The sequence below is a fragment of the Falco rusticolus genome, chromosome 4 (genome assembly GCF_015220075.1).
Source record: "Falco rusticolus isolate bFalRus1 chromosome 4, bFalRus1.pri, whole genome shotgun sequence".
Classification (NCBI taxonomy): domain Eukaryota; kingdom Metazoa; phylum Chordata; class Aves; order Falconiformes; family Falconidae; genus Falco; species Falco rusticolus.
In genome coordinates, this window is record NC_051190.1 from 73815243 (window position 1) to 73836896 (window position 21654).

Here is a 21654-nt window from a genome sequence, read left to right on the forward strand (position 1 = left end):
TTATTTTTAAGACCCAAAGCCAATGTTTATTTTCAAAAAATCAGAAAAAATCCCCCTTTTAAATGATCACAGAGGAGGAACAGAACAACTCTTCAGGCATAACCACATGAAATTGTACAGAAAAAATGACTTATTATGAACTGCTGTGGACTAATCTTACACCTTCTGCCATTAATACAGAGGGAAATACTCATAGACCAGCATTTTCTATGCATCTTGTTATGTGTTTTATCAAGAAAATTTCATTAGAAGGTTCCAGCAGATAAAAGTGATCACCAGGAAGCTTGTAAAAGGAAATACCTCCACTTGTTAGATCATGCCAGGCTGAAAAAGATATTTAAAGTGTCAGAGAAACGTCAACTATTGTCATTTTACATAAATATTTCAAAGTTACTATTTAATAATTATTTTAAATCCTGTATCAACTGTTTAGGTTCATACACAGAGACTGCTCTGTTGATTTGTTTCATTTAAGGAGATCAAAAGAGTCAAGAAAACTTTTCATTAACCAATTCAATACAACAGGAAAATGCACAAGTGTAAGAGGAAAACTATTTAAGCAAAGTACCTTCTAAATCATATGGTTTGTCTTCAGATCCATTAAAGCAGGTAATATCACAAGAGAAGGAGATGTTCCTTTCTGCCTTCTCAAAACTGTGAACGTAAAAAGTAGCAAGAGAACTTTCCATAAGATGCCTATATTTGAGGTTTGCTTCCATATACAAAATAGCTTTTTCTTTCTCCTCCAAAACATACCAAACTTTAGAAATTAGACTGTGCAGAATCATCAGAGGAATTACTCTAAGATTCTTTGCTCCTTAGCCTATTGTAATTAGGTCTAGAATGTTAAAGAAGGAATGACCCAATAGGAAAAAAAGAGCTTCAACCTGCAATAAAAATTCTCACCTACAATAAATCACGTTGTCTGCTTATATGCAAGTTCTAACGTTTCAGGGCCTTATCGGCATCGGGCTCCTATGGCCAAAATGGGTGCCACATCCAAGAGGGTCCTTGTCTTCGCCAAGGTAAGAAACCTTAACCACTCAGCTACATGAGTTGTTGTGTAACACCCAGTGGGGACAGCAGTCAGGACAGAAGCTGGTTGCTCTCTAGATGCCTAGAACACAGGGATTCTTTGCTTCTGGTTAGGCTAGGGGGCCTTGGATCAGGAGGCTGAATGCAGTGATCCTGAAGCATGATCAATTGATATTATCAGCCTCAGAAGACAATAAAAAATGCTAGAATATTCCTTTCAGTGGCTACTAACTCTGGATCCTAAGCAGAACTGTAATTTTACCATGACATGTTCACTATTGTAACAACCGTAGTGCTACAGTAAGCAGTTTTTTCATCTAGGGCTTAAATACTAGAATATAAATGGAAAAGCACACAAAGGAGAAAACTACGTTTACTGTTTCATATTCTTTTTACAACAGAAGTGAGAACAAATTACAGAGAAAGAAAAAACCTGAAATGATCAGACAGAAGTAAAACGATAAAATACAAATATAAATGTAAAACAAAATTGTAAAACTTACAAAAATGTCTGAAGAACTCTAAGGTCTTCCTTGAAAGTAAGTAGCAGATGGTTCTTAATTTCTTCATTTTGCAGAAGCTCAGAAGAAGTTCCTCCTGAAGTCTGTATATATGTAAGAATGTCCTCATCTTCTGTATCATACATGGGTATGCTTTTGATGGGAAGAAATGCTTCAGACTGTCAGCACCAGACAAAACAGATCAGGTGTTGTATAGAATATACTTTAAATAATATTTTCATTAAGAATTGTTGTAGTAAATTTACAATGATTCTGTCTCCAAAATGTAATGGCTGATTAGTTCAACATCCACAGAGAATACTTCTTGGGAAGGGTTAGTCAACTGTGTTTGCTGAAAATACAGATTATGAGTGAGCCAAGTACCCTCAAAGTCTGAAACTTCTACAGACTTAATTTCATTTTGTTCAAAGTTTGACTGTCACTATTGAAATACAACTAATACAACAATCTATTTAAGAGAAAGAAAAGCCTAGCAGTGGGCACAAATCTGACTAATGTAGAACTGGAGAGACCAACCAATTATGGAAATCTGCAGGAAAAACAATTGCTTCCATGAAGTACTAGGTTATACTCAGGATTACTAAGAAGCCCCAGAAACAGAAGAATGGAAATAGCAACTGCTGACTGAGGACAGGAGGACTGGGAAAAAGCCAATTCATTGTTGTTTTCCTGAGAAAGAATAGCAGAACCACCAGAATCCCAGAAGAAACTGAGGACAGCTTAAATAGCCAACAGAGAATGAGGACAGAAGGAAATAAATGGAGAAACGTACTGAGGGCTGGTGCAGGAGGTTTATGAAAGACTAGATTAAGACAGTTACTTTAGATGTTACGGAGTAGGGAGTGGCATTTTATATTTTGTTTTGATTACTGTTTAGAATTAAGCAAAAGGCCACCGTAAATAATACAGTATTCAAAAAACCAGCATTAGGTTAAGGAGACTGTTCTCCCTAGGCTAAGGTAAGCAGCAGTGAATATTCTGTAACATGAAATTCTCCATCTGCCTCAGAATTCATTTCCTCTAAGAGAACAGAACATTTTTCTGTCTACGTTCAGAAGCAATGCTTCTTTTATATTAAAGCCACTCTGCATACCATACTATAAAATGTTATTTTTACTCTTGGTAGCTAATACACTGTTTTGTTTCATACTGTTAATGATCCTGAAACTTACGTTTGGGGCATGCCCCCCTGATACAAAGAGATGGATTGGCTCTAGTCCATACTTTTCTTTCAAGTGTAGTGCAACTGCGAAACTAAGGTAAGATCCAAAACTGCAGTGAAAAGAGAAATTAAAGTAAGCAAAACCAGGTTTAAATTTTCCAGTTTTTACATATAACTTAAACTTCAGTGGTAACTGGATATCTTGAACAGTTACTGAAACCATATATGACATGTAAATTATAGTCATATTAGCTAATTGACATGAAGTGTATTCCTATACAGTCTAGTTTTACAAATCAGACTTTCTTTCTTTTACTAGTCTCCTTAATTTGCAGAAAGAACAGTTATTTTGAACACTTGGGACTAAGTGGTCTTCAAAAGCATGTGTTTTACAAATGGTTCACCCTCTGCATTCATATAAAGCAAGCACTAACACTAAACACAACTACAATTTATCAGTGTAAAAAAAAAAACAACATAACACTGCCATTTTTAGAAGATGTTGTGCCTGAAGTAATAAATAAATAAATAACCAGTCTTTGAGATCAACAGCATGCTTTAGGATGACTTGACAAAAGACCATTGCACAAGTGTATTTTCCTAAAGTTTTTGCAAATAAAGGCAAGTGACTATCTACTTCTAGAGTTCAAAGTTAAAGCTCCTTCACCAAGGTATCTGAAAATATATATATTTTTACCTGTGACCAAAAAATGCAAATGTTTTTTCTTGCAATTCTTTTAACAAAACACTTGTAATTTCATTAACTACAGTTTTCATGTCTTTTGCAAAAGGCTTCTTAAGATGAGATTCTCTTCCAGGAAGCCTTACAGAGGATACTGCAGAAAAGGTGAAGGGTAGGAAAAGAATTATAGTTATTTCAAATAGAAACAGTAAAATAATTTTAATTAAGGTTTTTGATCTATTCTGCAGAATATATAGATTATTTAAGTTAAACATTCTTACAGTTGATAGAGCGTATTTGCTATTGGTACTACTGTCTTTTAATCCTGTGAGAGATCAGGTTTCCATCCCTTCCTTTACTCACAAATGTTGCCTTTCCAATTGATCTGATTGATAAATGCCTTGGCTCAGAAATCCACAAGGTCCTGATCTCAGCTGAGGTTTCAAAGCAACTTTATGACTATTAATAACAACAAAAAATTCATTAATTTCAATAATACTAAATTTGAGGGATGTGTAAAATATATAATTTCAAGGGCAGCATTAGAAAGTTAAACTATCAGAATCAGAATCATACAGTCCCTCTTCTTTGCAGGCTCTTCAGCACTGCATGTAGTAAAATGTGGAATCATAGTATAAATTGATGGCAGTTTGGAGTTATATGGAAGGATATATTACATGCTTTTATTACACTCCTTTCAAAATTGGGGATTTTCCTCTCCCTGTTTAAAACAGATCAGAAAAAAAATATTGATTTTCTAAAATCTCCTTGATATCACGCATACCGCCAAACTCATATGGAAGTAATGGGTCAGATGCAAAGCATTTTAGAAGAGAGAATAAATCGCTACCTAATACCACATGTAGCAGTACAGAAATGTTTGCATCTTCTATACTTCCTGACTGCACAAAGAGCATGCTGTACCCTGTGTTGGCAGTCGCTCCTAGGCCCTCTCCTTAGTATCTTCGCTGGAAATAGTTCCACTGGGCAAAAGCTTTTTTTATTATTATTTGTTTGGGTTTTTTTTTAAATGTCAAGGAAAATTTGATGTGACTTGTGCAACTGTTTACAGAAAGTATGAAAGCGTTTAGAGGACTGATAAAATTGCAACGGCAATGCTCTCTATAGATGCTAAATAATTATTTCTTTTTCTTTGTGGAAGGTCTGGAAAATGGCCTTGGTTCCTCTTGAAATATATCAATAATGAATCTTTATAGTGCTGATATAGTCTGATAGCAATGAGAATTACTTTACACTGTAACTAAATGTAATTTCACTGTCATAAATCTATAGTTTAAACACCAGTTTTGATACAAGAAGTGCAGAACCATGCAAACACTCTGGATGGAAATTCATCCTGTGCAGTCTCTCAACAATAAAAGTAGTTCGCATACCTTTGCTGTTAAGCTTGCTGGTGCCCTTTTTTAACTTATGTAATATGCCAGTATATTGCTGTTTCTGAACGGATAGCTTTTGAAGCAGTCAAACATACTATAGTCTTGTGAAATGTCGCTCTAAGAATGTAACTTTTTAAGCTAGTCAAATAGAATTTGATCCAAGGTGGTACAGAAACTTACTAAACTCAATCCCCTTATGGAAATGCTAATTCCTAATGGAATTCCTTTCTGGATAAGACCCATTGGAAAGAGACTGCAGTTCTTTCAAGAATGTTATATTCCATTCAAAAATTTTGTCTACTGTGTATTTCAGACTTGCTTAACTTCTGCTTTAACTACACAAATGACTAACCTTCAATTGAGCTGTTGAAGAGTTTGCCCCATTTTGCAAATTGAGAAGTTCCACCTCCAGCCCATGGAAAGCAAATCAGCCTACAGAGAGCATTTGGTCTTTTGTATGGACAAGCAACCAGCTTCTCCATTCCTGAAAAAACCCAAGAAAACAACACATCATTCTAGAACAAGACTCTTCAGGTATAGGAAAATTAGAGTGAATGAAGTCCAATTTGAAACAATGGGCTGCAATATTTTCTGTCATCAGAACTGCTTGTGCTACATAACCATCTGTTAGATATGAGATAATCTTCATGCAACAATGGAAACCAGTTCTGCTTTTATAAATGGTGATGGAATAGTATTAGGCAACACCCTTGGTTAATATTTTCTCCTATTTGAGTCACTAACCATAAAGAACTTAACAAGCAGCAAAATAATTAAATTGATACGGGATTTCAGGATGACCATTTAAAAACACAGGCTTTTAGAACATACACAAAAAGATAAGGTCCATCTAAACACCTAGAAAACATAAGGACCACGTAGTTCAGTATTCTCTCTGCCTCCGTGGTGGAGTGTCTAAGTGGATGGGAAACATCTATGAATTTCTCTTCCATGTATTTATCCAGTCTCACCTTAAATTCCTATGAACAGTTGGCATCTACAACATCCTCTTGCAGTAAGTTGTACAATTATCTTTGTGGGGTTTAATCCAACTCCTACAACTTCATTTGATGGACACAGGGTAGTACAGTAAAGAAAGTGAATGGTGCATCTCTCGGGATTTGCCACTGAACATTTCTGAGATCTTTTATTATATTGTCTCTGCCCTCAGTCAGCCTTTTTTTCTGACTGAAAAGGCCTGGCTTGCTTACGTATCCCTCATGTAGCAGTGCTTCCATATTCATGGCCATCATCACTGCCCATCTCTGGACTCTTTCTAATTTTGCTATATTCTTTTTGGCATGGTGGAGTAGCCAGAGCCACATTCAGCTTTACCACAGCAGCTTTAGTATGTTTGTTTATTGACTGACAGAAGTAACAGCTGTAGCAAGATTCATAACTACTCCTTCCTTCTTGCTGAGAAGGAAAAACAGCGTCAAAGATGTCAACTGCATTGTCTCTAGCATCAGAATCTGTCATTACTGTATGAACAAAAAAGCAATTCTCAACCATTTTTATTCATTCCTGATTTTCTTGTCCTTTATTCTTGCTGATTGAATTTGTGGACATAAGTACTGAGGTGACATCCTACTACTGCTAGCAAATCAGTCTGTGTTCTGTCAAAAGAATCTGGGAACACCATGTGAAACAAATACCTGCTAAAGAAAAATTAATTAGAAGCAATAGTGAAACAGAATTTTCAATTTTTTTTTCCTGCAAACTCACATGTTCTTGTTAAAAAGACTGAAAAAATAATAACAAGGGAATAACAAGCAGCAAAATTCCATTTCCAAAATGCTGCAGATCATTATGGGTATTATTTCTTGCTTTGAATATAGCTCAGTATATGCAAGAGCTGATTCATCATAAAATACACCTATGTGCTTACAAGCAGACTTTTTTACCTGCACAAAAAGTTTGAGAAATGCAACCAGATCAGAATAGGCAGCAATTCATGCCTATTTTAAAACTATATAATGCAAGCAAGACAGAAGAAAGTCTCCCCAAATGTTGCTGTGGCAATTTCTTGATTTTCAGATATGTTTAAATTGGAAAGTTTGTCAACATTTGTTGAGAATGACTTCAAAGAAACTACAAGAAGAGCAAACCAAAAAAAGGTGCATCAAAAATCACTGGGAGACAGTGTGAGCTTAAAAATAGCTAAAGGATAGTGGAGCCAGTGTTGCAGAAGACACAGTTCCTCTAGTAAATTCATTTAGCTTCAGTACCATTAGTCTCATTTACACAGTCATTTCTTCCACAAAAAGACTCAAAAACTCCAACATTTCTGAAGCTTATACTTTAGCTTGACAGTCAAATAAGAAAAATCTCTTCTCAAACTGATTCTAAAGGTGATACAAAAAATTCAAGCAGGATGAAGAAGCACATTTAGTCAAAGTCTTTAAACTATTTAAAAATACATTACCAGTCACTGAGAATCTTTCACACTTTCTGCTCATACATACAGGTTTGTTCCATCACCATCCAGCTTACTTTAGATGCAAATACCTGAACAGTTGGGAAGACCACCTCTGCCAGGAAATGACCGCCTGAGGGTGGATCCACTTCTCAGTGCTACACAGCAAAAAGCAGGAATCAGAATTCCTATGTATCACAGATACCAGAGCAAAGCCAGCTTTGCAGGAGAGGGCCTGTGCATTCAGGTGGCACAGCCACCTGCTTTTAAGGCTTTTCTAGGCTTACGGGGAGGCACCCACACCTCAACAAAAAAGGCAGGGTGCATAGCATCCCAAAAGGGAGACAGAAGCATCACGTCTTAGGCATGACACAGAGCATTTGGGAGCAATAGAAGGAAGGTGTGCCGCATCATTCCCAGTGATTTAAAAAGCACGGGTTAACATGCCCATGACAGTTCAGAAGTTGTAACAGTTTTAATACATAGAGGCCCACAGCTTCACTGAAGAAAAAGCCTTCAAAAAGTAACCAAGAAAAGCCAGACTTTTGTAAGAACTGTATTGAAAAATACAGCATTCACACCTCTGGTGGACAGTTTTGTAGGGATCTGAAAATGTTAATGTAGAAGACCATCACCTGATTTGAATGAAACACTGCATTTGGTTAGCAGGCCAGTTTAATTTCTACAAGCTTGAAGACACAGTGGTGCATGAACACCACACTGTGGCTACATATGATAATTTTATATTAGCTACCATATGATCCTGGTGACCAGATGCTATCAACAACCTAAAAACACCAGTGTATTTTGTAGCTGCATTTGTAGTACTAGGAAGATTGGCTTTTTTTTTTTTTTTAGTGTTACTCTACCAGAAATATCAGTAACAATAATAATAAAGTAAAACTATTCAAAAGCAGTGACAAAAACTAAACAACCTGAGTGACAAAATGGGTTCTGATGCTTAACCTGAGACACATAAGCTGGACTACTTTGTAGTTTTCACATTGTTCTTCATTCTGCTACATTTCTCTAGATCATTTCTAGGATGCTGAAAAATCTGTGGTGGTAAGAGAAAAGCCTGCCGGCCCACCTAGTCAGTCAGTCAGTAAGCACTGCTCCTTTCCCAAACGAGGTCTGTAGTCTTCTATTCGCTTCTGATTTCTGCTTTCTTGGGGAAGCCTAAACCAATCCTTCTGACTGCAGGAGTTCCCGCTGGCGAGTGCGGGCTCTGCTGTGAGGGCTGGTCGCAGGCCTTGCAGCTGCTGCTTCAAAATGGCAAACATGGAAACTGCTGCTAAGGCTTCTTTCACAGTACTGTTACGTTGTAATTACCGTGAAGTAAGATGAGGCACACCTATGTTTGGAAGGTGCACAATTTAAAGCAGCTTACATTGGCTAGTCCTGACCTGTGCTGTTACGCACAATACTGCTTCTCCACATCATGTATCTGCTATCAGAAGCACTTGATTATAAGGTACAATTTATAATAAAGAACCTAATATGCTTTATTTATTCCTACCTCAGATTGTGCCAACTGTAAAATCTGACACCCAGTGTTAATGTTGTGGAAGCCAGCTGTTAAAAACATCAGGGCCAATAATAATGTTCCTAAAAGTAATAAAATACTACTATAAACAATTCTTTCCCAACTAAGGCTGAAAATAAAAAAGGTTAAGACTTAAGATTTTGAAAGCACAGCATTAATAAAATACTATGATATTTCCTTAAAAATAATGAAATTATAAATTGTATGTGTTGGTTGGTCTTGTTCACCTTCTAAATTTTTTCTCAGTATCAAAGGAATAGACATTTATTGGGTTTCATATGAAAATTTAATATTTTCACAGATTAAGTAGTTCGAGGAGATGCCACTCTCAACTAAAATGATGTTTGCCATTCCCAGGGCTGAAGGTAAAAATGGGCTTTACAGAACCAACTTTGGCAACTCAGTACTAGTACAGAATAGGCTAGACTAGACTATTGCAGTCGCAAGGGACCTACAGCGATCATCTAGTCCAGCTGCCTGACCAATTCAGGGCTGACCAAGTTAAAGCACATTATTAAGGGCATTCTCCAAATGTCTCTTAAACAGTGACAGGCTTGGGGCATCGACCACCTCTCTAGGAAGCCTGTTCCAGTGTCTGACCACCCTCTCAGTAAAGAAATGCTTCCTAATGTCCCAGTCTAAACCTCCCCTGGTGCAGCTTTGAACCATTCCCTCGCATCCTCTCACTGGATCCCAGGGAGAAAATCTCAACATTTCTCTCTCCCCTCTCCTCCCCAGGAAGCTGTAGTGAGCGACGGCGTTGCCCCTCAGCCCCCTTTCCTGCACACTAGACAGCTGCTCCTCACAGGACATTCCTCCCAGCCCTTTCACACGCTCCTCCGGACACATTCAAGGTCCTTCACACCCCTGGCAAACCGTGGGCCCCGAGCTGCGCACAGCGCTCCAGGTGAGGCCGCGCCAAGGCTGAAGGCAGCGGGACCAGCACCTCTGAGGGCTGGCTGCGCTCTGTGCGCTGCCCCCGGGGCGCAGGCTGCCCCTCGGCTGCCAGGGCACACCGGTGACTGACACCCAGCTGCCAGCCAGGCCCCCGGGTCCCTCTCTGCACAGCCCATCTCCAGCCACTTCTCCCCCAGTTTATACTTGTGCCCGGCATTACTCCATCTTAGGTGCAGAATCCAGCATTTGGACTTGTTAAATTTCGTCCCATTAATCATAGCCCAATGCTCCAATCTATCTAGATCCCTCTGCAAGGCCTCCTGTCCCTCAAGACAACAGCACTCCTCGTTTGGTATCATCGGCAAACTTGCTAATGGTGCATTCAACTCCTGCATCCAGATTGTTGATAAATGGGTTGAAGAGAACTGGCGCTAGAATTGAACGCTGAGGAACACTGCTGGTGACCAGTTGCCCGCCAGATGTAGCCCTGTTACAGTGTATTACAACTCCATGTATTTCACTTCCTAGTCACTCAACCTCAAAGGATAAAAGTAAAGATACACTTAAATCGTTCTCTTAAAAACCACTGTTAGCTGCTTATATGGAGAGGCAAGCAATTAAGCAGTTATGCCATCCAAAGGAAAGCAGTAGTAAGCCAGCTCTCTAGGACAGTGTTGAGACAGAGACAGTCCTAAATGAATCGAAAATAGCATGCATCCCAACTTGTCATTACTCTTAAGTATGGCCTCAGAGAATAATACACAAATAATAAAACAGGAGTCATGCAGATGAAACATGAAGGGAAAAGCAGAATTTGCAGAAGGGAAGACTTTAGAGATGCATTAACAGGATCTCCTGGAGAGATTTGGAAAGATGAGTGACAAGACCTTACCTGGAATTCTGCCTATAGCACTGGTCAGCTTCTTCAAGAAAGGTGAGTTCAAACTGGATCTGATGCAGGGCATGGCTAGAAATGAGAGCTTATGACAGAGAATACGTTACTTTCTACAAATACACTGGAAGATGAGGGTGGAGAAAATGAGGACATTCCAAGTAATGGCTGCATGAATTAACCATGGCTAGAAATAAGATTTTTAACCACTAGACCCATACGATTCTGGAACAGCTTTCCAGAAAAGCTACCTGCTTTAAGATGGAAATTGGTTGTAGAAAATGTATGTGAGACAATGACTTGGTGAACATTTTCAGCACCATGCTTTTATTAGCTTGATGCAGGGATGAGTCTGTACATTTGTGACGAAAGCCAGCTAGTTGCAATGCTGTAAGATAGTTTTGCTAACAGAGAACCAGTTTTGTTTAACAAATACAGAGTCCTTTTTATTATTATTATTATTATTGTACTTAATACACACTACATGCACTGAGTTAGTCTGCTAAGGTCTGCTGAGCAAGAAAGAAAAAATTAAAAAGTACTCAGAGAAAACAGGAAGCCTGGAGGGTCTAGAATCCAGTAGAAAAGCTGACTTTACAGTCTTGCAAAGAGAAATAAAGCATGGAAGTTACACGAAAATGGTCAGTATGTATATAGGGCTGGCCATGCGAAATAAAAAAGCCCACAAATGGACATTTTTGTTGCTGTCTCAGGAAGTGATGAACATGTGTCAGCATATCATTACCTGAAGCATCATAGTAACTGATACAACTGCTTCACTGGTACAACCAAGAAAAGTGCTTCTGAGAAAGAACAAAACTTCACTAGCACCAGTTTCCCCCCGTTCCTGTCCTGTGGTCACCTGCAGACACAGAAATGTACTGTGGCAGGAACCCAGCTGCCAAGAGGAGACCTGCCTGCACTTGCTCCTTGCAGCAAACACCAAAACTAGGGAAATGGTTTCTGAGTTCCAAAAGCCAGATTTTAGAAGAACCAAAATTAGAACAACAAATCTTCAGATAAAGAAATCTGGACAGGAAACAAACTCTCTCATTTGCTCAGCCTCTCAGCCCACATTGCAGTCTTGAGACTTTTACCTAAGCATGCTCGGATGCACCCTGCCTAGGCACAACCTTGTGGCACTCCACAGAGCTCTCCATCTGATCTAGAATGCAGGAGCCTTAGCAATGCAGACTGCTGGCCAACCACAACCTCCTACAAGAATGTGGTGAGGCATACAAAATGGTAGGCAACAAAAACCCCCCATATACTATTGTCTCAGATACATCACACAGCTTAAAAACCCAATTTGGTCTCTAATTTTGGAGGCTCATTTACAGCTTTGGTACAAAGCTTACTCTACAGAAATGCTTTCAGGCAGCAAAGGCACCTAAAATGTTCAAGGCAAGGATCCAAATGTCAATACCTACTACTGTAGAACAAAAGACAAAACCAGACTGCAACACTTCCAGGCAGCAATACCAGATCAGATGCTATAATAAGCTACTGAGGCAGTCCGGACTGTCAATAAGAAAGCTGTGGAATAAGAAAACAAATGTTTTCATCCTTAGGTGCTCTGCTCCCCCTAAATAGAAGTAAACCATAAGGATTTTTCCAGTTCAACAACCACCACAGGTATTCTCAGCACAAAAGAGAGGCAGAATTGCCACTGTGGACCCCATCCAGTTTGTAAGCGAGTATGAAGACATATTTTAAGAACCAGAAGCCAACCTAAAGTCAGAAATAAACATGTCTTTTCTACTTTCTTTAGCTATAAACTCTGACACTCCTGAAAATCTCTTTCAAATCCTTCAGTAGATACCACTGGGTTTGAAAGATCTGCCCATCATTTTGGGTGCTCAAGTGCTCCACAGTAAAATCAATCATATTTTAGAGAGACTTTCAGGCTTACAGTTGAAGTTTACAGCAGCAGCAGAAGATTGAAAGATAAAGGCAATCAACAACCAAGAATCCAACAATCCAGGAACTCCTAAAAAGTGTCAAGAACAGAATTTCAGGATGGACATGATGAAGCTAAAGCAGAAGCCTATCAACATCTATGCCAGGCATGTATCAAGCACTGAAGGATTACAACTGGATCCTGAAAAACTGAAGCAATTAAAGAAATGTCAGGAGCAAAGCACATGAATGAAGTACAGTGACCATCAGAGAAAACCAATGCAGATCTGATCTGAGCAAAGCATTAGGTCTAACATACAATAAACATATGAAGCAACTAAAGTTACAGAGAGAGGCTTTCAAAAGATGCCTGGGAGTAGTACCATACAAAGCCTTGGCTAAGACAGCCCTTCTAGACATATAAACGTGAGATTATACAGAAAAGCAAATGACTGTATCCCCCAGAAGGTTGTAATTCCATCAGTGCACAGAGTAAATAGGCAGTATGATGACAAATCATTAGGAAACAACATGAGGAAACCAATTGCTGAATGCTCTCAGGCATGTTAATAGCACAGAAGTGCTTCTGTAGGAGGATAAAAATTTCCTCATATAGATGCCCAGAGCAGGACCTTACACTTGCCTTTACAAGTTGTACATGTGCAGGCTGCAAACTCTCCACAGTGCAGCACAACTGGCTCTGTGGAACAGGAGTTACTCGACAAATGTAGCAACATAGGCACATTTGCTTTTGGAGGCTCCAAGAAAGCTAGCAAACTCCATAGTCCTATAGCAGTAAAACTAGTATTGTGAGGATAGTCAGATCTCAAGGAACAGTCTATTGCACTCTCCTAACAAGTGAAAACAAAAAATTCCTGTCTTTAAGAAGCAGTTTAAGTGGACAAAGCAGTGGTAGCAGTAGATAAATGTTCACTTTTTACAGAGCAGCTATCTTACCATAGCAGATTACAACTCCAGCTTCTGGAATTATGAGTATCTGGACACTTTGTGCATAGCTATATCAAAAAACAATCTGCAGGGTAAGAAATTATGACCCATCAGCTAATCTACAGAAACTATACACTGATGACCAACAGAAATAGTGATAGATTGAGACAGTGGTATTTTTTGTTTGTTTTGTTTGTACAAAATTGTACAAACATTTTTCCCTTCTCCCTCTGCATTTCTGTAAAGCATGAAGAGTCACATAGTTGCCAACACCCAGTCAACCACTGAAAGTGAACAGCGGTGCCAATTTGATGATAACTTGTGTGTCACTCAGAGCTAGATCTACTCTATCTGTCACAAAATGGGGGCATGGCTTATGCTTGTACTTCCACTACCATGCACAAAACTCTGTCCTAGAAAAAAGTGGGAAGACTACTATAAGCAACAGAACAGTACATTGTATCTTCAGAAACTTAAAACCAGACAAGGCTTGTTTTTCTTTCCTTCACATAGGCTGATGATGTATCTGTCAGCAAACGTTGATAATAAACTTGACAACAGTTTGGAGAACTACTACTTTGCAGAACTGCTATTCTAGAGAAGTAGCAGCTTCTGAAGGAGGTCCCCCCATCTCCCAGCCGTGCTGCTCTCTGCTCTTGGACAGCAAGTGGCGGGCCTTAGAAGCACCAGTCAAAAGGAAGGTATGCAGGAAAAGTGAAAGGACACAGGATGTTAGGGAAGAGAGTGTACCAGGGTCCTTAACACAGAAGCTTTTCCTTGAGAGGCTGTAATCAGGACGAAATTGAGTTTGGTTGTTACTCACGACTAGATGACATGAGAGCAAATATGCTGAGGGGCCTTGTGCTAAGACCTGTGGATATGTTTCTTTGGTATCTGATACCTTTCTCTTTGTAAAAGGGTTGAGTTCATTACCAGTTGCTATTACTAGTTCCTGCTTCATGGCACCACCTACAGCTGTCTCAGCATCACAAATAGACCTCATCTTCCCACTTCCATCTCTCATATTCTTCGAGCAAACCCATGGGACCAAAGGAGAATTTGGTAATACATATTTACCAAGTTAATGAGCAGCCCATGCTGTAGGCATGAATTAGCTGATGGACGGATATAACAAGATAGCCATAAAGCAGAGTCTGATCCTTCATGCCATCTTTGGCCGATACTTGATACTTTCATGGAATGATGGGCAGACACCCCCTCCTTAAAAAGGCAAAAATAGAGGGATTGTGAACTTTGCTGATGCACTGGTAGGTCCATAAACTGTTCATACAGACCCTCTGCTCAAGCACTTGCTAAAGCAGGCCTCAAACTGGCTAACACAGGTCACTCACACAAGCAGATAATAAGGTATGGAAACAAATACAAGATTCATGTAACAAATCAGTAAATGGGACAGATTTGTTAGTCACAGGATGACGTACAGTAGTATTTGATGTCAACAGCAGTGTAACAGCATTCAGAATCAGTGTTGTCTTTGCTGCAAAGTTCCCATCAAAATTAATGCCTTTGTATGAATAAACACAAAGAAGTCTGTATTTCCTCCTACAGAGCTGGGGAGTCTGATACAGCTTTCTTTTGCTGAATAGAAAATAATCTACACCAAAAGGAACTGGAGAGGGTATCAAAGCTTGCATACAGTGTCTACGGGGACATCCAGCTGGCAATCACAGTGGTTAGGATGCTTCTGAAATCCAAAGCTAGAAGAATTGCTGCAATAGTGGTCACAAATCAAATCTAATTTGTTGCAAAATCTATGCTGAAGGCAAGTACGGGGAGCAGAGAAACTGCACGGTTCAGAGAGTAACTTAAGACAAAGCTGTAACTGAGACGCACATTTGTTGTCGGCTTTGTCTGATCTTGCTGATGATGAGACAATCCTGCCCTTCCTAGCTTCTGGGAGTACACATTTCTACCCTAATCTTTTTGTCAACACTAGCAACTACATAGCTATGTAGGAGCACATTGTTTATCAAGCTGAAAACTAATACTTACCCTGTTTTCACTTACATCAGTCAGCTGATCCCATAGAGTGTCACCATCCTCCTGTCAATAAGGAGAGAGCTTTTCATGACCTTTTTGCAGGCTTTGACCCACTTCAGCCAGCTGGAAAGGTGCTTGCTGAGATTACATATACAGCCACAAGGTTTGGATGTAAAAGACACATATGTGCTAACCTAATGGAGTAATTTGCCTTTAAGAATTATTTTACAGCTCTTACTGAAACAAAAAACTTGCAGAGTCTGTCTTACTGGTTTGAAAGACACATTCAGCTGATCTAATTTTCTTACAGGAAAATATATGCCACACACAAGAAAGAATTACTGCATGAATAAATCATCTTCTTTGGCATACAATCAGATACATATGGATTTATTTGAAATCTAAGCATATCTGATTAGGGAAATGTCTTTCTTTTTCTTTTTTTACAGGGCAGCAGTTCTAAAAAAATAAAATAATTTCTAGATTGTCTTTATCTTTTCCCTACTTCTTTCTGTTGATCTTATGCCTCAGATCTGACTTAGACCCTACCACAATAAAGAAAGGATACATAGGAGTTTCTCTGCATAATCAAGATTTTCCTGGATTTTCACAAGAAACAAGCTTTTTTTTTATTATCTAAAAATTTAAAGTTAGATATGTGATCTGATAAATTAATGGCAGTCAAAAACTGCTTTAGAGTGTTCACAGTCAAAAAAATGTTTCTTTGTTGAACTATTGGCAAAGAAATGGCTCAGTGTGAGAAAAAAAAAAACCACTGAATTTTGTTTTAAGAAAATATTCCCTGGGAAGTGCATATTCTTTTATTGTCTTCACTTTCAGAATAAGCTCAAAATAAAATTCTAGGTCTATAAAGAGCTGTATAAAAGATTAAAAAAGCAATCATTTAAACCACAGAATAGTTTAGGTTGAGAGGAACCTCTAGAGATCATATAGTCCAAGCTCTGCCTCGTTGAGTTTTGAGTATCTCCAAGGATGGAGACTCCACAGCCTCCCTAGGTAACCATGGTGTTCAACCACGCTCACGGTGAGGATAATTGTCTTTCTATCTAATCCCTTGTTCTGCCTTGCATCTGCAAGTCTTTTGTCTTTTTCCTGAGTACAGCCAAGAAGAGTCTGGCTCTATCTGTCCTCTTCATCCTCTTCCATTAGATAGGTGAAGACATTATTAAAATCCTCATTTAGCACTCTCCTCTTAAGATAAAACCATTTCTCTCAACCTTTCCTTGTACACCACCCACTCCAGTCACAATCACAGGGGGGCCTGCCAGACTCACTTCAGTGAGTACTTCACTTTTTCAACATCTTTCTAGTACTGCAGAATCCCAAATGGACACAGATGTGGTATAGTAAAAACATTTTGGATTATTTTTCAAGCACGCTTTTGAGACATAAGCTTTCAGGGCATGAAATAGTAGGTGGAGAAATATTAATTGAAAAGTACAATTGAAAACACAAGCAACAAGAGAACAGCTTTTGCACTGACCAGCCACTAGGACAAACACAGGAACAGACTCAACAGCTTCAGCCTACAGAGAACATAAAGCCAAAGGTAAAGAAACACAGTGCTTGCAGCACAGGGCTGTTTTGACATTTCCCAAATGAAAATATGTTCTATAGCGCACAGTCTAGAAATCTATGAAATTAGTCTTTGTGAACTGCAAGAGCCTGGTATGACCTGAGAGGCTTCTCAGGTAACCTAGGCACTTGTAAAGCTTATATACTAGCCACATGCCATTCATGCATACGTGGGTTAACTGCGTGCCTGCAGATTCTGGAAGCCAAGTAAAAAGCAACCCCATCCCCAGACAGATGTCTACTCACAGAATTCAGATTTAAGGTAGTCCATTCAGCAGCCCACCATTAAGCTCAGAAGTGGACTAGGGAGCCTGGGAGTCAAACGATCCATTTCACTGGTAGGTACGGAGTCTTCTATTAAAGCCACTGGGAACATGGAAGCCTTGACAAGTCAGGGCATCAACAACCTGGTAGCTGCCAACCTGTAATAACAGGCCCGGCAGGCTGTAGGACAGGTAAGCAATGTCATTCTCTGCTGATTTTATCTTCACAACAGAAATGCGTTTTGTGCAGCCTATGGATACCAGCATGTCTCAGCGTCCTACACATTGTGATCCAGTTGGAATTTCTTAATTCTGCAGCTGTATCAGTACCTTACACATTACTACATCACACACATACTTGTTCACATTCATCATTCACAGTATCATTAATAAAAGTAAATAAAATGTATTTTCCAGGGTAAGTACTTCAGCTTTTTAGAAAACAAGGTCATGAAAAGAGGGGCCCAGTTAGACGGAAAGCACACCTGTAACATGTATTGTAATATTTATTACAGGTTTTTTAGGATTATGGACTTGTATCCCTAAAAGTTTTTCTACTCAGGAAAAAGCAACGATCTGATATTGCATTTAGGAGAGAGCAAAATTAATAAATGATGGGAAAAAAACTCTAGGAAACCACGTTTCAGTAGCTCCCAGGTTCAGGAAACTACTGGTCTTTGCTTATTGAAAAATAAAGACTAAGGTAATCTTGCATCATTATACCTAGACAATGTAAGGTAGCGCAGAGAAGTATGGAGTATACTCAACTTTTTTCTCCATTGATCATATTTTTCCCAGCAACATATCAGAGGCTAACACTCCAAAGAGGTTAATGTAATTGCTAACATCTAAAAGCTGCTGATGAAAAAAGAAATAATTTATATCTTTACCAACTGAAATTCTGTTCTCCAGAAAACTGTCTATCCATTCCTTTACTTAGACTTGAAAAAAATTAGGAAATCATAGAGAAAATTTGTTGAAGACTTGTAGCTCATGTGCTCACAGTATCACCAATGCAAAACTAATGAAATAAATATTAACGATACCCAACATGCATTCCCAGTTTTACCACCTGGACCTTCCAGGGTGTTGAAACTGCAAATATAAAGGACATGTGTATGCTTCAAAGGTGAATATGAAAAGGAACAACATAAGCTCCCCTACTTTCCTACTGTTTCTGCTGTCAGCCTAGTTCTGCTATGGCACAGCTACATAACCATTGCTCAGATTTTTGAGGAAATTGTCAAACCAAGAGAAAGAGCCATGACCAAGTCCACAAAGTCAAGCCGTGAAATGTAAGAAAGGCAGAACTGGAGATAAAGAAGGTAAAGACTACTGAGATGGGGCCAGGCAGCAGCTCAAGCATCAAGAGGCAGGACATCAATGTAGAAAAATAACATCTCAAGGGAAAAAACGAGGTGGAAGATTGCAACATTAGGCACCTGCCACAGGGAGCAGTGAAAGCTGACCCTTTTCCATCCGACTAGCAAAGACCCTTAAGGTGACTAATATACTAATATTAAATTTAGTAGGTCACTAATCCTGGCCATCTTTTCTGTGTGTTAACCACAAAGTAACTGCTTTACATATAACTGCACATAGCAAAAGGTGGCCCAGGGAAGGAGAGACAGTGAGAATGGAAAGCCATTTTGGCAGCAAAGATATATAGCAACAGAGAAACAACCAGAAGGTGCCACTGCTGCAGATGGAAAGGCAAGAAACAAAGCCCTGTTCGCATAAGCTGTGAATGATAATGCAGTATAAAAATGCTAACATTTTGTTCTGAGCATGGCAGGTTATGTCACAGAAAATATTTTAAAATTGGTGCCGAGGCCATGAAGAAAGTGAAGAAAGATGAGGTGATCCCTATTATGCCATATTCTGTCCTCAGTCTTCCTGCTCTAAAAATGTACAGATTTAGATAATAACATTTCTTTTTAGGAACAGCAGAAGAGTAGGATTAAGTAGGAATTCAGCAGAGGAACAGTTTATTTTTGCTTTCACAGCACCTATGCTAGGCGTGCTCCTACACAAGTACAATAAGGAAGAAAAACAAACTTCCTATTTCCATCTCTACAGTCTGAACAGGGTATTAGAATGTCTTGGTGTTATCTAAAATGTGTGGATGTTCATTTTTTTGCTAGGCCCCAACTTAGATATCATAGCAATTCCCATAGCTATAACTACAGACTTTAAACCAACATTTAAAAAACTTGCCATTTGTGATGCAGAATATGAAATAGTAGTCTTTCTTATTTCCACATTACCAATACTTCAGTGGCAAGAATAACTGAGAGATTGTAGGACTGCAAGTTTGATATTGTTTTCTATCACATGCTGACTTTGCTATGCTCATTCAAAGCTAGACTTACAGCTGTGAACCGAATCCTGAACTAAACTTAAATCCACTTAGACACAGCAACTATTACTACAAACCTCTTGTTAAACTGCCTTTTTTTTTTTTTTAAGTATTGCATTATACCTTTATTCTTTTGCGCAGGCTACTAATTAGATTTTTAGATGAAGATGTAATTGTCCTTGATTTTAATCTCTGAGCTGCCTTTGGACCTACGTGGGAAGAAGGATTAAGCAAAGATTTAGTATTAAAAAAATATGTGTGATGGGAACCTTTCATGAAAGAGAGGGCCATAGGGATCTGGAGTCTCCTATCCCCACAAGGGAAGAGGGAGCCGTAGGAGGCTGCAGTCCTCATACGGTCTATAATAGCAAAGACATCTGGAGCCTCATAGGGATGGAAGTAATAGGGTCTGCAGGGTTTCTGTAGGTCCCAAGTCTCTGCCTGGAGGCAGTGGTGGCAGGCATCAGGCTATATGCTCCAGCCCTGTCCAAACCTTCCACCTTGTGTGCAGACTCTTACAGGATGCAGATAGCCATCAGGGCAGGAGAGGGAGGTGTGTGCCAGGTTATGTCACACCAAACTGCTTCTATTACTGCTTCAAGACCTATCTAAGCTGCCAGTCTTTCACCAGGAACTCCCCTAGGTCTGGGAGCTCTCCAGAGCGGTCAGGGCCCCCAGCCACAGCAGAAGAGGGGAAAGTCCCTGCCCATGGAGGGGAGCCGTACCTCTCCATCACGCATCACCCATGAATACAGGCAGGTGACAGAGACCCCTTCAGTGTGCCAAATGGCAGTACTGGCAGGTGTCTCTGGAAGTAGAAACCTCATAAACATGGCAAGTGGGACTGGGCAGGCCTCACATGTCTTTCCCAGTACAAGTGGTGCTTCACCACGTGGTGAAGCGTTTGCTCCAGGATGTGAGGACCACTGCTCATCCCACTCCCTCTCACTGCTGGTGGTCTGTGCCTGCCCCCACTCCTGCGGGGCTGCAGGTCACACCACTCAAGCCTCTCTCCCACACCCATTTTAACGGCTGGCAAAGAAACACACTGGTCTGGCCCAGACCTGTGCCACGGAAACGTCCTTGCAAGCTCCTGAGCTCTTCCCCACCCACAACGCAGTAGGGCCACTTGCCCCTGGGCCAAGAGCCCCTCCGGGCCAGCCGGGGGGCGCAGCGGGGCTCAGGCCCGCGGGGGATGCGGCCGGGGTTACAAGCACAGCCGCAAGGGGCACCAGCCGCGGAGCCTTTGCCCTCATCCCCTCGTCCTTTTACTCAGCCCCAGCACGGAGCCCGGGGGGCTGCGGGGCCACGTCCCGCTCCCGGCGCCACCGAGCCGCGGCCACTCCGGCCTCCGCCTCCCCGCGGCCTCCGCCTCCCCTCGGCCGCCCCGCCCCGCCCCGCCCCGCCCGCCCGCCTGCCCGCCCGCCTGCCCGCCTGCCTTCCGGGCCCGCTTGGAAGTGGGGCAGAGGTGAGGCAGGCAGCGAGAGAGCGAGCCGGGCGAGTAAGCCGGCCGGGCAGCGAGCTGGGCGGGCGGCCGGCCGGCCGGGCAGGCGGGCAGTGAGCGAGCCGGCCGGGCAGGCGGGCAGAGCCGGCTGAGGCGGCGGCGGGCCCGTCCAGGCCGAGGTAAGCGGCGCTCCGTGGGGCGGGCGGTGACCGCCGCCGGTCTCTTACCTTAGGGGGTGCGCCTCGGTGGGGTAGAGGGTCGTACGGACGTTTCGGCTCCACCCGACTGTTTCCTCATCCCCGGCCTCCCGGGCCTCTCCGGGGCAGCTCCCCGGCGCGGGCCCTGCTCGGCCCCGTCCCGCCCCGGGCCGCCGTCCCGCCAGGGGGGAGCGCTGGGGCAGGGGGGGCACGGCTAGGGCTCGGGTGGCGGCCGCGCCCCTTCGTCGTTATTACGACGGTGGGAGCCTCGGTGAAAAAAAAAGTCTGTGGGGGGCGGCGAGCGGCGAGATGGCGGCTGCCGGCCGGTTTCCACCTTCCCCAGTTCGCCCCTGGTCGCAGTTGGTGGGTGTGCCAGCGCCGGCTGGCTTTCCCGGGAGA

The 21654-nt window shown here is 41.2% G+C and overlaps 2 protein-coding genes across 11 annotated transcripts in view; one reads left to right on the forward strand and one right to left on the reverse strand.

Annotated features, from left to right (window-relative positions):
- Positions 1–21527, reverse strand: OLAH (oleoyl-ACP hydrolase). 9 transcript variants are annotated; one of them, XM_037385162.1, is made up of 11 exons: positions 21286–21527; positions 17239–17436; positions 15409–15459; positions 10549–10636; positions 7306–7371; positions 5150–5281; positions 3416–3554; positions 2729–2828; positions 1539–1714; positions 569–654; positions 1–324 (listed from the first exon to the last, which is right to left on the reverse strand). In XM_037385162.1, the coding sequence occupies exons 4-11, from the start codon at positions 10619–10621 to the stop codon at positions 191–193; spliced, it is 906 nt and encodes a 301-aa protein (XP_037241059.1). In that variant the 5' UTR covers positions 10622–10636; positions 15409–15459; positions 17239–17436; positions 21286–21527; the 3' UTR covers positions 1–190. The 9 variants fall into 9 exon arrangements, with proteins under 9 accessions (XP_037241059.1, XP_037241061.1, XP_037241062.1 ...); XM_037385164.1 differs by lacking the exon at positions 15409–15459; XM_037385165.1 differs by lacking the exons at positions 15409–15459; positions 17239–17436.
- Positions 21056–21654, forward strand: part of CROT (carnitine O-octanoyltransferase) — a 21989-nt gene continuing 21390 nt past the window's right edge. The window contains exon 1 of one of the 2 annotated variants that reach the window (XM_037385160.1): positions 21056–21237. The gene's annotated coding sequence lies outside the window, so the exon portion shown is untranslated. Of the gene's footprint in view, positions 21238–21601; positions 21619–21654 lie in introns of those variants that run through there. The other variant, XM_037385159.1, reaches the window with a different exon arrangement.